The sequence below is a fragment of the Trichosurus vulpecula genome, chromosome 1 (genome assembly GCF_011100635.1).
Source record: "Trichosurus vulpecula isolate mTriVul1 chromosome 1, mTriVul1.pri, whole genome shotgun sequence".
Lineage (NCBI taxonomy): Eukaryota > Metazoa > Chordata > Mammalia > Diprotodontia > Phalangeridae > Trichosurus > Trichosurus vulpecula.
Window position 1 is genome coordinate 445,881,607 of NC_050573.1, and position 16,688 is coordinate 445,898,294.

Consider the following 16,688-nt stretch of genomic DNA (forward strand, 5'->3'; position numbering starts at 1 on the left):
TCTGCCATGTATTAGGCACTGTTGTAGGCCCTGAGGTTACCAAGGCGATAATCCTTCATGCTGAGCACAGTGCCTGGCACGTGGTGTACACTTACTAAATGCCTGTGGAATGAATGGTGAAACCTAGGGTGTTGGCTTCTTGCTTGACTCCCACCAGTGAAAGAACTTGGGGGAAAGAAATGCCCATTCCTGCTGGAATCGTGTGATTCCCCAGAGCATAAAAGCTGTTACAGGATATTTCAGATGCAGGTATTTCCAGATTGTTTCAAAGGGTTGTTCCTTATCCCTTTGTCTGCCAACTAAAAACTAATCCAGTTCACCATGAACAGAGTCAGCACAGTTCCCCAGCTGTTATAGTCACCCATGGTTGAGTTTTCATCATCCTCATGACATGAAATAAGAGCCCAAAATAAGTTAAGTTCTTGAATATGAGTTAACATTACAAGCATTAAGTTTCTACTCCACACTGAAGCAGCAAGTGACTTTTGCAAGAGGTTTGTGGGTGTGGGCTCTGAAATACCTGTAGGGATCCCAAGCATAGCTCTCTCCTCAACCAGACCCAGGGAATGGAGGGAGGAGGTAGGGAACAACATGCTTATTTTCTTGCCAAAGCACAACAGATAGTGTGGTGGAACGAAAACAAAATTAGAAAAATCAGGTTACCCAGTATACAGTTATTGCTCAGCATGACCTTGGGTGAATTACTTAATTTCTCTGGGCTTTTTGGTTTCTATATTTGTAAAATGATTCTGTGACGCTACAGCATATCCTTTGGCAAAGTTCTCACGGTCTCCCTTGAAGAGCTGAAGGGTAATTTTCCAAAGTGACATCTTTGCATCTTTATTTGCCATTAAGGAGGGAAGGAAGGAGGAAGGGAGGGAAGGAAGAAGGAAGGAAAGAGGGAGGGAAGAAGGAAGGAAAGAGGGAGAGGAGAAGGAAGGGAAGAAAGAGGGAGGGAAGAAGGAAGGAAAGAAAGAGAGAAAGAAAGAAAGACAAAGAGAAAAAGAAAGAAAGGAGGGAAGGAAGGAAAGAAATAAGCACCTGTTATATGCTAGGTACTGTGTTAATTGATTTATAAATATTGTCAAATATTATCTCATTTGGTCTTTACAATAACCCTGGGACATAGGTGCTATTATTATCCCCAGTTGAGGAAAGTGAGAGGTGCATGGTAAGCACCTTGCCCAGGGTCACACTGTTAGTTAGTGCCCAAGATCAGATTTGAATTCAGGTCTTCCTGATTCCAGGCCCAGTGCTCCCCAAACCTCTGTAAGTATGTGCGTCAAGCTAATTATTGACTACCCTTCTTCTGTTTGGTATTTAAAGTCCTTCACCTCCTGGCCTTTCACACATGACTCCCCTTCACATTCTCTATAGTCTAGCCAAACCAGCCTGCTTGCTGCTGCCTCTCACATGTGACACTCCATCTTCTATATAGAACTCTGTCCCTTTGCACAGTCTGGTCTGCATGCCTGCAACACCCTTCTTCAGAGCTCAGCTCAAGTACCACCTCCCACCTAAGGCTTTCCTGAGGTCCTCCAAGCCCTAGTGCTCCACCCTCCACTCCCCCCAACCCCCACCTCATTTCCCCAGGTAGGGATTGTTTCATTTTTGTCTCTGTGTCCTCATGGCTTGGCAAAGTATAAGTAGATGGATGAGTGAATAGGTGAATGGGGGCGTGGAGGGTGGGGAGAGAGTGCTTATTATGAAGAGCTTGCTATATACCAAGCTCTGTACTAAGTGCCAGGGATACAAATACAAGCCAGTAAATCAGTCTTTATCCCAAGGAACTTACATTCTAATGAGGATAGACTCCACAGAAAAGGATGCTGGGGCAGGGAGAGGAGTGGAAGAAGGTGCCCACCCAGGGGCAGCACTGTAGGTGAAGAGGAGAAAGGAAAGTCTGGAGAGAGTTGAGGCGAGACTGATGTGAAGCCTGGCCAAGTCCTTTCCCAAAACAGTGGTCCTGGTGAGGGAGTCACCAGTAAGGGGAAGTCCCCAGGGTGGAGTAAATTCTTGTTGACTGGTTGGCTCCATTTTCCTAATGATGCTTCTTTCCTGACCTCTCATACCTTCCCTGACTCTAACCTTTTTGCTTTTTTTGGTTCAGACCTGTGATTTCACTGGGGTAGGTAGGTTTCCTCCCAGTGAACAAACTCCCTGTACTAGTGTAAATCAGCAAGTAAAAGTGACTTTGCCCAGAGTCACACAGCCAGTCTCTATCAAAAATGGTCCTTGAGCCAGGTCTTCCTCACTCCAAGGCCAGCTCTTCATCCACTGTGCAACACCTCCTCTCATCCTGGGGCGTTAGCCCTCAGGAAAAAAAAAATATCCTACCCTCTCTGTCAGAGACAGCTTAGGATCATAAATTTAGAGCTAAAAGGTACCTCAAAGGTCATTTATTCCAACTGATTCATTTTGCACATAAGAAACAGGCTCAGAGGTCAAATGACTTCTGAGTGCCAAGGCCACTCAGTGAGCTGGGATTTGAACCCAGGTCTTTTGACTCCAAATCTTCTCTTGCCTCTACACTACTCTCCTTCTCACTGTAGTGGCATCCACACCACCTCCAGAGCAGTTTATTTCAAGATTAGGAGTGGAAACTGAGGGTCTAATAATTGTATAGTTAGCTATGTGTAGGGATGGGAGGAGCGAATTAGAGAAGAGATGCCCTCTTCCTGCTAGGATAAATGTTGGTACCAGAAGAATGATGTCAGTCATTTTCAGGGAGTAAGAGGCTGCAGCATTATTCACTGTTTTGAGATCACAAGTCAAGCTTGCAAACAGGAATCATCAGTTTTCCAAGCAAGAAAACCACATTCCTCCTGGCCATGCCACTTTCTTCATAATGTAAAAGCCTTTTCCCATGTGTGGTACAAACCCTACTGGTCCACGAACCCTATCTGCACATGAGACCAAAAAATGATTCCTCTTAATCAGCCTTACAACTACTCTTCAGGAATCATCGACCTCTCTATTTTCTGGACCTGCTGAATTTTTTCTGATCTACAATGATTTCTTCCCGTATCTTGGCATTTCCCCATATCTTGTATCTATCTAAGGCCAAGAAAACTAATTGCCTGCTTATGGCAAAATAAACTCAGTCACCCGTCCCCACCCCACCAAAAAAAAATTCCAGTGAAAACAAAGTAAAATAAGGAGTAAAAGAGAGATTTTCCTCTCCCCTTGTCTTGCCTAGATCAGGTTGAAGGAATGGCTGAGTGTCTTGGGAAGGATGGAAGGGTGTTGTCAGTGACCCCAGGTTAGGATTTCAGAGGTAACAGACGGGGGCAGAAGCAAGGGGCCTGGCCCAAGGCATTATAGGTCATTCAGAAGAGTCCAAGCAGTCCAGAGACAAAAGGACTCTTCTGAGTCAAAAAGGCAGAAGCAGCATCAGGATTCAGGGGACTAACGCCAAAGCAGAGGTGGCCCTTAGCTCACCTTATTCTGTTAAGGATCGAAGGCATCAACTCTTCTCATAATCCAGTTTGTTAAGTCTGTGCTATGTGTGAAGCATTGTGCTACGCACTAGGGATACAGAGGCAAAATAAAGCCATCCCTGTCCTCGAGAAGCTTGCTTACCTTCTGGGGGAAGGGAAAGTCAGGGCAAGGTAGGAGGAATCCTGAGGCAACCTGTTTTACTCCTGTTATTTTCGCTAGTCTAGCCATGGTGTAGGGAGCTATCCTTGCCCACCCCGTCTACTTGAAGATACCTAGCTATAGGGGAAACTACCTGGCCTTGCTCCTTTATTTTGAACGGGAGGCAACATGCTTAGGCCCTGTTCTATTCAGTTTTATTCTGTTGTTGTTCATCCTTTGTTTTCAAAGAGGACCAGCGACATCACGGGGTGGTATCTTGACCTGCGAATGAATGGGATTGAAGTGAGGCAGAGCTGTGCAGTCATCCGCCTCACTCTCTCTTCCAGAAACAGAAATCAAGAAGACAGGATGCACTGGATGACCTTGCAGGCATAAAGGATATTACATTTCTCTTAGTCTTTCAGCAGAGGGAAGAGCACTGTACTAGGGTTCAGGAGTTCGGGACTGGGCAGAAAGTCCTGACAGCCACAGACCTTGAGCGTATGACATTGGATGAGTCCCTTTAAGCCTTCTGGGTTTATCAAATGAGGGATTGATTGGGACCAGATGAACTCTAGTAAGCCTGCCAGCTCTAAAGTTCTGTGGTTCTCATCTGATTTCTTCTTTGACCCTGGGACTCTGCAGTGATAAGAATATATGTTTATAATTTTATTTATTCAGCATTTTTATGTCTCATTCTAGGTTCTGTGCTAGACACAGAGACTCGGTAGCTACTGTGCAGGCTGTGCCCTGAGGGATCTCATAATATAAAGGGGAGAGGAGAAAGAGGAAATGAGACGTTTATAGGGTGTCTCAAAAGTCTTATAAGGTAGAGGTTACAACTGCACTAAGACTTTTGGGACACGCTGATTATAAATAACTATGCTACAGAGCTTCTGGGTGGCACAGCGGATAGAGTGCTAGGCCTGTGGTCAGGGAGACCTGAGTTCAAATCCAACCTCAGATGTTTACTAGCTCTGTGATCCTGGGCAAGTCCCTTAATCCTGTTTGCCTCAGTTTCCTCATCCATAAAATGAGCTGGAGAAGGAAGTGGCAAACCACCCCAGTGTCTTTGCCAAGAAAGCCGTAAAAGGAGTCATGAAGAGTCACACACAAGTGTGAACAACTAGACTGCAGCAAAGCAGGAGGGTGTGATAGATGCAGAGGACGGCATGTGAGAAATTTAAGAAAGGTGAAGTAATAATAATAATAGCCAACGTTTATGTTATATTTTTATGTATTTTTAAAGCTTATGAAATGATTTATAGGTGTGTGCATGTAGATATCTTTCTGCTTTCTCCCATCTCTGTACCTTTGATAGACACACACACACACAGCCTTGTTTGTCCTTCACAGCAACCGCATGAGGTTAGTGCTTTTTGTCATTCACATTTAACATATGAAGAAGTTGAGGCTGAGACATCATTAAGTGACTTGGACAAGGTCATATGGTTAGGACGTGTGCATTGGGGTTCGAGCTCAGTTCTTCTTGACTCCAGGTCCAGTGTTCCACCCCCACTGTGGTTGTGGGTCAGGGGTAGGAAGGAAGTGCCCTGTGGAGGATGTGGCATAAATTGGACCTTGGAGGAAGAGATTTCGTGGCATAGTGGAAACGATAGTGGACTTGGAATCAGTAGGGGCCTACTGGGTTTGTGAACATAGGAAAGTCTTTTAATCCCTTCTAGGCCCAGTTTGGGGATAATAATACTGCCTACCTCATAGAGCAGTTGTGTCATTCAGATGAGCTGGAGTCTGTAGTAAAGTTTAAAGCATTGCAGAGGGTGTCCCAGAAGTCGTAGTGCAGTTTTAATCTCAACGTCAGAAGTATAAATGCTACAAATTTAGAAAAAATCACATTTGAAAGGTTATTTGAAATTTTACAATTAGACATAACCGCCGTCTTGTGGTCTACATCTCTGTAGTCCAGAGGTTTCAACATGCCCTGCCACAAGGCTCCCCAAGGGAGGCCTGAACCAGATTAAAATGTAACTGAGAAATTTTGAATAAAATAAATAGATACATAAGAAAACATAGATACTATTAATTTGTGGTTCTCTAAGTCAGCTTGCAGCCCACAGAGAGCCTTGCGTATGGTTTAGTGGTCCCTGCTTCTAGTTGAGTTTGACACCACCCATGTAGTGGTTTGGAACTGTGGAAAACCTTGTATCAGCTGCTCCTCAGTGATTAAAAGGAATGCATTTATAATCGCTAGCCTTGAGACATGACCACGCAAGAAATCAGTCTAATAGAAGAACATTGGGTAACTGAGGTGGCCAAGTAGGAGGAGGACCTCTTCTACCAATCCACCAGTCTGAGAAAATGTCATCCAGAGACTGTCACATATGCAGTGCATAACTGTCTTGTTTAAATAAACATTTAATATTTTTTATTCAAAATTCACAAAACTAAGTGTAAAAAATTTAATAATACTTTAAAATGGTTTTTTTTAAGCTTGTAGCATTTATACTTCTTGAAGTTCTTAAAGCTGATGACTGCACTAAGACTTTTGGGACACCCTGTATAAATGTCAGCTGGCATTATCATTACCACTATCAGCATTATAATCATTATCATCACCATTATTAAGGGGCCGGGGGGAAAGGGAGGAATGCAGTATCACTAAAGGTGCAGAGATGGGAGACAGCAGAAAAAGGACAGGGGACAGAGAGTTTTAATGAATATAAACAGTCACCATGTACCAGAACTTTTAAAAGACATAGAGCTACTGAAACCAGGCCTATTGGGTAAATAATAATTTTAAGAAAAATCAAAGATGCAATCTAAAGCCAGGCTGTCATTATGTAAAGCCAGCTATTATGTGTAGCATCCCATGACCTCGGGAAGAGGTATTATTGAAAAGCTTTTTTGCCTGGGTTGGTTGGGTTTGGTTTTTTTGTTTGTGATTTTTGGGAGACTGAGGGATCTTTTGAAGCTGATCAGAGAGCCTGCAGATGCTATGATGCTGATGTCACTTGAAGTCTGTTTCTGCATATGGTCCTCTGATTCTTGTCAGAGAGGAATCACTGAATCAGCTTGCTATCATGTGGTGGTCCTTAGCCATTACTTTTCACATTTAGATGTTTTGTGTCTGATAGCACTCATCATCCCTCTCTTTGTCTAACTCTAACCAACAAGCTCTGATGACACGTTTAAAGAGTAGTAACCTCTGCTTATCCAGACCCATCCTAAGAGCCAAGAAATGATTCAGTGAAATCGCTTCCTCGGGGTCAATGGTGATATTTCTCTTGAGGGCAATGTAGTTAGCTTGTATTTCAGGCTGAGTTAAAGTGGATTATTTTCTCTCCTTTCATGTCTTTTTTTGTTTCTTTGTTTCAGGTACAATATGGAATTTTCCCAGATAACTTTACATTCAACTTACTCATGGATTATTTTATAAAGAAAGAAAATTATGAAGGTAAGAAATCTACAATTTCTTAGAGGACATACTCTACATAGGGGAGCATGGGACCCAACACCCTAGAACCAAAGAATCAGTTGTTTCTTTTTTTCTTTTCTTACTCTCAACTAAATTGTCGTACACGCCTTATGTCAATATGTAACTTTAGAGTTTTCACATACATTATCACATTCGCTCCTCAGAATAGTCCCGTTGAGGGAGGGCAGGGTAGATTTTCCCATTTGGCTGATTAGACAATTGAGGTTTACACAGGTGATACGCCCAAGGTCAACAAATCAGAGGTGGCAGCTGGGTGATATTTTGAGTAGAATTGCCACCCCTGGATTCTGGAAGGATGTGAGTTTGTATCCCAGCCACATATGTCTTAGCTACGTGACTCTGGACAAATCACTTAGAGTTTCCTCGTCAATAAAACGAGGATAATAAAACCTCAGAGGGTTGTTGTATTACATAACTAAGGAGTAGCAAGCTCTGCTTCTCCAGACCCATTGCAAAGCACCTAGAAATGATCCATGGAAATCATTGTCTTGAGGCCAATGGTGATATCTCTCTTGAGGGCTAAGTTAGGCTGTAAAATATATGATGCCTTGTCATGAGATAACACAAATAAAGTGTTTTGCAAACTTTAAAGTGCTATATAAACGTGTGCAATTGCTGTTATCTACAGCTGGAAGGGACCTCAGAGGCCATCTACTATGACTTCTTCGTGTTACAAAAGAAGAAACTGGCTCAGAGAAATTAGGTGACTTAACCAAAGTCACAGAGATGCTGCCTAACAGAAGAAAGATCACATGGCTAGGGAGTGGTGGAGCCAATCCTAGGACGCAGATCAGTCAGCTGGCACACACTAAATGCCGATTACGTGCCAGGCACTGTTCTGAGATCCATTTCCAGTATACCACAATATCAGACCCTTTGTTCAGCCAGGTAAATTTAATCAAAAGCTGTTTTCCTGTAAAACCACTTTTAGAAACTTGAGACCATTTCTCTTTGGTTGCAACCCCAGTTTTTCAGGTTAAAGGCCTGTGTATTTTAATAAACTGTATCTTGCCTGGCTCACTGTGGTCGCGAGTTTGTGTACTGGGATTGTTGATCTTTTTTGTTTTCTGGTCATAAGGGCATAGATTTAGAACTGGAAGCGACTTCAAAGATAAGTGGCATTATTTGCAGAGTTGCGCTATGACGCAAATACTTTTTTTAAATACATAACTATTATTGTATGTTAAATATGAACCAGCAGCAGCAGTCAACCATGGTGTGGTAGGGAGGGTGCTGAATCTAGGAATTGAGAAGCTTGGCCCTAACTTGGTGAGTTATTTCATGTCTCTGGATCTCAGTTCCCTAATTTCTAAAATGAGTGCATTGGACCGGATACATACTTTAGTATTGACTCTTTGCCATCTTTTCCTACTCTGAAATTAAATTTGGTTCTAACGTTTCATCACTATGAAATGACAGAAATAATCTTAAACTCAAAGCCTGTCCCTGCCCCTCCCCTCTGGAAGGCCAAAGGAAGGAGATGGGCTTACACCGGGCACGGCAGCTCTGTCATTCCTGACTTTCAGTAGTTAAAAGATCCATGACTTTATCCATGTGTATTCACCCTCCAGCAAGTCAAAATGGCAATTCCTCCGTGCTTAAATAGACAATCTTCATGAGCTACTTTGACTAAAAAAAAAATTTCTATACCTAATACCCAACTGTCTCTTTGTAAATCTCTCCAAACTTAATTCTCTGAGTTTGTTTTCAGATAAAAGCAATCTCTTCACTGGGCCTGTGCTCAAAGCCTTTGTAGCCTGATCAGTACCTACTCTGCTCACATAGCCAAGGGCCATCCTTGTGAGGCGCCAGGGTAGAGCTTTAGTGGAGACCAAATAATAATGAGTAGGACATTACAATATTTAGTGTGAAAATGACAGTAATAACGAGCAGGAAATTACAATGATCTGCAGCATATCATGAGTCAGAAGACCTGGATCCAAATCCCAACTCTGATACTTCCTATGTGATGCTAGGCAAATCACTTAACTTATCTGAGCCTCAGTTTCTTTGCTTGTAGAATGGAGATAAAGATATCCGTAACGCCGTCCTCATAGGATTCTTGTCAGCTAGAATGAGATAATGTTTGTAAAGTGCTTTGACAGCTTTAAAATACTCAATAAATCTGTGATCTCATCTATTTGTAAATTCTCTCCAGTGATTGCAGACCATATATGCTTGCACATCCCAAACAACTCTAATCTAGGTCTTCCCATAAGTTTGCAAAAAGAAGTTCACCCAATATGATAAAGGATGTCCTCACTTTCTCCTGTCACCAGGAGTGTTACTTGTCATCCTTTGCCTTTGATATAAATAGCAATTATTTCTAGTGACAATGAGGGAAAGGGGGGGAGGGTAATGATGGTGGGGGTGGGAAAAGGACAGGAAACACACATACACACGCACACGCATGCACACACCAGTACACATATGTGATACAACTGAGTGTCTAATCATAATCTTTGAAATTAAAGCTAAAAGAAATCTCAGGGAATTCATCTAGTCTGACTCCTTCATCTTATAGATGAAGCCGAGGCCCAAAAAAGTGTCTTGCCAAGGTTTCACAAGAAGTAAGTCAAATCAACAAGCATTTATTAAGTGCCTACTATATGCCAGGCACTGTGCTAAGTAGGATTCGAAGAAAGGCCAAACATAGTCTGTGCTCCCAAGAAGCTCACAGTCTAATGGGAGAGACAGCCTGCACTACATACAAATAAGATATGAGCAGGATAAATTAGAGATTGTCTCAGAAGGAAGGCACTAACATCAAAGAGGGCCAGAAAAAGGGGTCTTGTAGAAGGTGGCACTTTAGCTAAGACCCAAAAGAAGCCAGGGAAGCTGGGAGGTGGAGATGAGATGAGTTCCAGGCCTGGGGGACAGCCAGTGAGAATGATCCGAGTTGGGCGATGGAATGTCTTGTGCAAGGAACAGCAGGGAGGATCATGGAATACAAGAAGACAGGAAAGGTAGAAAGGGGTCACGTTATGAAGGACTTTAAAAGCCAAATGTGGCCAGACCCATTCTTTAGGAAAGTGGTGGATTGATGGAAGTGGGCAGACTTATGGCAGGAACATCAGCCTTCCTACTGCAGTAGTCCAGGTGTGAAGTTGTCTCTCCTTCAGAACTGTGAGCTTCTTGAGAGACTCTGTGTGTGTGTGTGTGGTGTTTTGTTATTGTTGGTTTTGCCTTTGATTGTATCTCCAGAGCATAACGCAGTACCTTGGCACATAAATACTTTTTTACTGACTGAATGACTAGCTAGTTTGTATTTATTCTGAATTTACTTATATATGTATGTGTGAAAATTGAATGTCTAACTTGTCTTTATTTTGTAATCATATCCTTATCACTTCTGTCCCCTGTCTTGTCACAGATTTACTAGCTAGCCACCTATGAAGAGTGCTGGGCCTGGACTCCTCTTCCTGAGTTCAAATCTGGCCTCATACACTTACTAGCTGGGTGATCCGGGGCAAGTCACTTCACCCTATTTACCTCAGTTTCCTTACCTGTAAAAAGAGCTGGAGAAGGAAATGGCAAACCCCTCCAGTATCTTTGCCAAGAAAACTCCAGATGGGGTCAGAAAGAGTTGGACATGACAGAAATGACTGAACAACAAAAAAACCAATGAAGAGATCTTTGGTCATCCCTTACTCAGTTTCCTTATTCGTCCAATAGATTGTAGAAAGTTCTTTCTCATGGGGATGTTCTAAGCAGTCACAACATTTGCAAAGAGACCTGACTGTGAACAGCTGCAATTAAATATAAACCTTGTATAATGATCATATAAAAGAAAAAATCAAGAAATCTAATTACCACATTAGCAACTGGACAACATTCATCTACTTTTGTGCGAGCGCTACATTTTAAATCAATATTAGTATCCACTAATTTGAGAACATTACTGAAAGGAGAACTGTTTGAACTTGAATGTCTCAGCCTCCATTTGTGTTGTAGAATATCGAGGGAAGATAGAATTGTTCGAGGTGTGCTGTCCTATGACCAGCGTTTATATGGAAACAAACATCTTGTTTGTGCTAGATTTTCTACCCTCCCCTTCCCCCCAGCACTTAAGATTCATAAAGGAGCTTCCCCCTTCTTCCTCATCCTTAAAACAGAATCATCCATGCCTTATTTTTTTAACCACTGGTTTTCTAACTGAGGATCATAGATTTGAGCTTTAAGGAGCCTTTGAGGCCATCCAGGGCAATCCCTCATTTTACATTTGAGGCCTAGAGAGCATGAGCGACTTTTCCAAGGGAAGTTGTTTAAGATTTCCTCTGCCTTTCTTCACTGCTCCAGAATTAGGAAGGGAATCCAGTTGGGTGGACGGATGGAGGTAGATACAGATCCAGTAAGGCAGGCAGGAAAATCTGACCTCTGCTCCACTAGAGTCTGAGGGATACATACATCCCTTATCTCTGACTCAGTTTCTTTAGCTGATAATAATGCTATGTATTTATATAATATTTTAATATAAATGAATGAATGAAAAGGCATTTATTTAGTACTTACTATGTACAAGACACAGCAGAGGACATAGCACCTATCCTGGAGTCAGGAAGATTGAAGTTCAAATGTGGCCTCAGGCACTTATTAGCCGTGTCACCCTGGGCAAGTCACTTAACTCTGTTTGCCTCAGTTTCCTCATCTGTAAAATGAGTTGGAAAAGGAAATGACAAACCACTGCAGTCTTTGCCAAGAAAACCCCAAATGGGGTCATGAAGAGTCAGACGCGACTGAAAAGTGACTCAACAACAGCGACAAACGTACGAGACACTGCACTCTCTACTGGAGACACAAACAGTTACGGTTCTCAAAGAGCTCACAATCGAATCGAGGGAGACAACACACACATGAGGCTCCTGCTGCAAATCAGATACAACAGCCCAGTGGGCCTTAGCTAGAAGATGTCTTTTTTTAGGGTCATTTCCATTGATAAAACCATATATATTGCTGAACCTTTTGACAGTGCCAAGGACTTTGGTGTCAAGAACTTTATTTTCTAAATCTCCAGGAACGACGGCTGTGGAGAAAGTGGAGCCTATAGCAACTGTAGCTTGAGTTGCTAAGCTTTGTCTCCATAGTGGTCGCTACCCTGGACAGCGACTACAGCAGCTGCTCTGGAAGGCTCATGGTCTGGGGGTCACTGCTGTCCCCAGGGCTCTTGAGCTCAGAGTCTGAGGCTGCTTCCATCAAAACCCTTTCATCATCGCTATCCTCATCATCGTCATAACTAGTTGTACAGTGCTTTAAGATTTATGAAATACTGTATAAATACTATTTCATTTTGAACTCACAACAACCCCGATAAGTAGTTATTAATATTATTATTATCCTGATTTTGCAGGTGAAGAAACTGAGGCAGATCGTGGTTAAATGACTTGCCCAGGGTCACACAGCTAGTCAGTGTCCAAGGCCACATTTTAACTCAGGTCTTCCTGACTCTAGGTGCAGCACTGTATCCACCATGGCACCTAACTATTATTAGAATTATTTCTTAAAATTATAGAATAATTGGAGGGTAAGTTCCCTTAGGGCAAGAACTGGTTTGGGGTTTGTTTGGTTTTGGTTTTGGGGTTTTTTGTTTGTTTTTTTTTTGGTTTGGTGATATTCGAGGGTGGATTTGGGGATTAGTCCCCAGCACTTAGCACGATGCCTGGCACTTAGTAGTGCTCAATAAATATTTGTTGCCCGACTCATTGATAACTACCAGTTGGTGGGCTTACTTGAGGTTTGATTAACTGTTGCCCTACCTTGGTCTCCTTACCAGGTGCTTTAGCAGTGGTTTTCCAGATCATGCTTCAGGAAGACTTTGACACGCCCTCCACCCAGCTGCTCTCCCTCTATGTTTTGTACCAGTGTTTAGCAAAGAAGCCAGAATTCAGCGTAAGTGTTTCTCATTAAATCCTGTGAGCCTGAGAAACCCAAACCGTGGATGCTGATAGAGTCAGAGTGGCAAACAGTGAAAACCATTTGTGTTTGGCTAAAAATCCTGAAGATTAAGATGGAAAGAGAAAACAGATTTCTTTTGTTGCTGGTTCCAGTAATTGGAAACTAGATACTTTAGGAAACTGAATGGGCTTGAATGGTACTTTATACTTGTCACTTCTGTACATTGTAAAAATTAACACAGGTTGGTTACAAATGTCAGAAAACTGGGCTGAGCTCTTTAAAAGACGTGATGTTGCAGATAACCAGTTAATAGCATTTGTTAAGGTGTTATTGGTGTTTAAGATTACCTCTGGGTCATTGATGTTTTAGAAAGTCTTGCATAATTAAATATTTAGTTGCAGGCCTTAGTTTTTCAAATTCCATTTTTTTTTCTTACCTTCTATTTTCCTGACATACCTTGGCACTCAGAGCAGGAAAAGAAAAAAAAAAGGCCCTAATGCAAAACTTGGTCATTTAATAACTAAATTTTTAAAGGTAAAATCTCACCAGGCTCACTTCTCACTCAATTTATAAGTCAATGCCAAATTTCTCTCTTATTTTTTTTTTTGGCATGGTTTGTTTTTGAAAACCAAATGGCTTATGAGTTAGGAAGACTTAATCACATTATCTATTCCAAATCCATATACTTGGGATGCTTTATCCTCTTGAAATAATTGTTCCAAATATCGAAGAGGCATGAGAAATGACACCAATATGGAACTGAATTTGAAAGATCTACAAAATGCTGGTGTTGGTGTAGAAGCAACACTAGGTTCTTAGAGGCCATACTATGAAATGTGAATTCTGGTAGATCATGTGAATGGGTAACGCTTCGGCTACAGGACCAAGGATGGATTGTATATCCTCCTAAGAACCAGCTTAGCTAAATGTGTAGCTGACTCATCACCAAATGGTTTGACCTCCAAACCCTGCAGTTTTTAGCCAGGGCTAATCATGAAACAGGTAAGGCCTGGATGAAAAGGTTGCTTTCTGCATTGCCAGAGAATGTGTCCACATGGATAAAACTGAGATCTTTCAAAGGACAGAGGTGCACAAGGATAGAGAAAGGGCTTTGGAACTCTTTTACACTGGAAACCTTAGTTCCTTGCTCTGGCCAGAATTGCAGCCTAGGAGCACTATTCATTCTTCTGCCTTATTCCTAATGGTTGAACAGCATCCCTGGATCAGAACGTGTTTAGCTATGTTTCCTGGCTTTTGCTGCTCATCCAGCTAGCCCAGATTCTTACATGTGAACTGATTTCGCACCAGCCACATCACATCACACCTTTGCCATCCTGGGGAGTCTGATATCATATCCCCTGTGTCACAGTGTCTCCAGCGAGTCCCCTGACTATCGCTCTTAGGAGTCAGTGGCTGACACAGAGATGCTGTTTGTATGTTTTGCTTCATTTCCTCCTCTCTTGAGTGGCTTCAGTTTTAGTCAACTATAATTTTGTACTCTCGGCTGAGGCTGAAGGAAACTTTTGCTAAATGTTTTTCCCTGCCTAATTTGTTTGAATTTGTTTTTGAAAGGCACATATCCCCTTAAAAGCAATCTAGTGGTTGGATTTATTTTAACAAGCTATTAAGAAGAGACATTCTCATGCTTACTGAATTGTGTGAGAATTCAGTTGTTTGCTCCTTCACACCTGTGTGTGTGTGTGTGTGTGTGTGTGAGTGAGAGAGAGAGAGAGAGAGAGAGAGAGAGAGAGAGAGAGAGAGAGAGAGAGGGAGAGAGGGGGAGAGAGAAGCAGGGAGGGAGAGAGAATAGGCCATCAGCATTTCAAGCCAACATTGCTTACCAATAGCATTTACCCTTCTGCTTTCTTGCAGTGGGAGGAGGAGAGAAATTTTGGAGCATCCTTGTTGCTGCTGGGCCTCAAACAGGAGAACACTGTGTACTTGAGTTCGCGCTTGTACGGCTGTGCACTTCTGGGTGAGTTGTGTTCATAACCTGTGCTTTTCGCTTTACCTAATATGTCGTTAATACTGTTCTTCTGGTTTTCTAATAACCTCATTTGAATTCAGTTCTCCAGTGAAATTCCAGTAGAACGTTTGCTCACAGACAGAAATAAGCTATCGACAGGATTGAGGTCTTTATAGAACTAACTAGAGGTTATTTAAAATGTAACAGTACTAAACCCACAGTGGCAAATGAGATGGAGCTCAGACAGCCCTAAAGTCTTCAGAAAGAGTCGGTGTGATAAACGGGTTGATGAAGAGAAGAACCTTTTTCCTTATTTTGTTTAAAAGTGACCCCCGTCGCTGAGCTCTTGAGATTCATACCAGACCAGCAAACACTTAGAAACTTAAATGTCAGGAAATTGTAGGATGAACCCTGGATTTGTTCAAGGGACCTGGGTTCTAGTCCTGACCAACGCAATAATTTGTTTTACAAACTTTTCTTGTACCTTTTCAAGACTTATTGCCTCATCTATAAAAAGAGGGGTGACTGAGATCAAGGATTCTGAAGTCCCCCACAGCCCTAATATTTCACGTTACTGTTCATTTTTTTTCAGTTGTATCCAACCCTTTGTGACCTCATTTGCGGTTTTCTTGGCAAAGATACTGGAGTTGTTTGCCATTTTTTTCTCTAGGTCATTTTACACATAAGGAAACTGAGTCAAAGAATGTTAGGTGACTTGCCCAAGGTCACACAGCTAGTAAGTGTCTGAGGCCAGATTCGACCTCAGGAAGATGAATCTTCCTGACTCCAGGCCCAGCATTCTATCCACAGTTCCACCAACTGCCCCAACATTTCATGGCATGTTCTAAAATATTAAGAATTAGCCCATGATCATACTTCCTAATACTAACAAATGTATTCCATTTTCTTTGAACCTATACTTCAGGAAAAGCTAGAAAATTGAGAATTTATGGTCTCTGTTTATGAAACAGCAAGCTGAAGCAGTGGTTAGGGCACAGAACTCAGAGTCAGGAAGACCTGAGTTCACATTCCACCCCAGAAACTTAGTAGCTATGAGACCCTGGACAAGTCACTTAACCACTCTCAAACATAGTTTCCTTGTCTGTAAAGTGGGGACGATAGCAGCACCTACTTCACAGGGTTGTCGTGAGGTGTGTACGGTGCTTTGCCAGCCCTAAAGCCCTGCGCAGATGCTCGCTGTCATTGTTATTAGAACAAGTTAGTCTCAGTTGGCACTCAGATGTGAGAAGAGACATTTTGAGGGTAAGAACCCTCTGTAGCTCACCGTAATCTAATGGTTTGCAAAGCGTTTTGCAAACATTTTCTCCTCGGCACCTCACTGCCATGCTAGGGGGTAGGCACCGCTGCTATTCTCATTTTACAGGTGAGAGAATTGGGGCTGGGAGGAGTTATAGAACTTCCCCAGGTCACATAGCTAGTAAGTATAAGAAGCAGGATTTGAACCCAGGCCCTCTTAACTCCAAGTCTTACACTCTTCCCATGGTAACATAGCACCTTTCCTCTGAGGCAGAAGTAGCCCAGTTGACTGGGGATACTCTGACTTGTCCTATGACTGTGATGGCGTGACCTTGGGGCAGAACAATAGGGCGCTGCATCTGTGGCTTTTGGTAATTTTTAAAATATCCTTATCCTGATTGAAAAAAGATGAAACAGGCATGTTCTTCCCACCCAACCCAGTAGGTGCCTCCAATAGACAGCCAGTTAAGTAAATGTGTACTTTGGGCCACCAGCCCATCTGCTTCCCCTGGTGCTAATTTGAGCTCTCAGAAAGAC

The 16,688-nt window shown here is 42.4% G+C and overlaps 1 protein-coding gene across 1 annotated transcript in view; it reads left to right on the forward strand.

Annotated features, from left to right (window-relative positions):
- Window positions 1-16,688, forward strand: part of MRPS27 (mitochondrial ribosomal protein S27) — a 133,576-nt gene that overhangs the window by 98,708 nt on the left and 18,180 nt on the right. Inside the window, exons 6-8 of the mRNA XM_036740984.1 lie at window positions 6,916-6,994; window positions 12,807-12,922; window positions 14,801-14,903. Of these exons, the coding sequence (XP_036596879.1) occupies window positions 6,916-6,994; window positions 12,807-12,922; window positions 14,801-14,903 (298 nt within the window). The remainder of the gene's footprint in view (window positions 1-6,915; window positions 6,995-12,806; window positions 12,923-14,800; window positions 14,904-16,688) is intronic.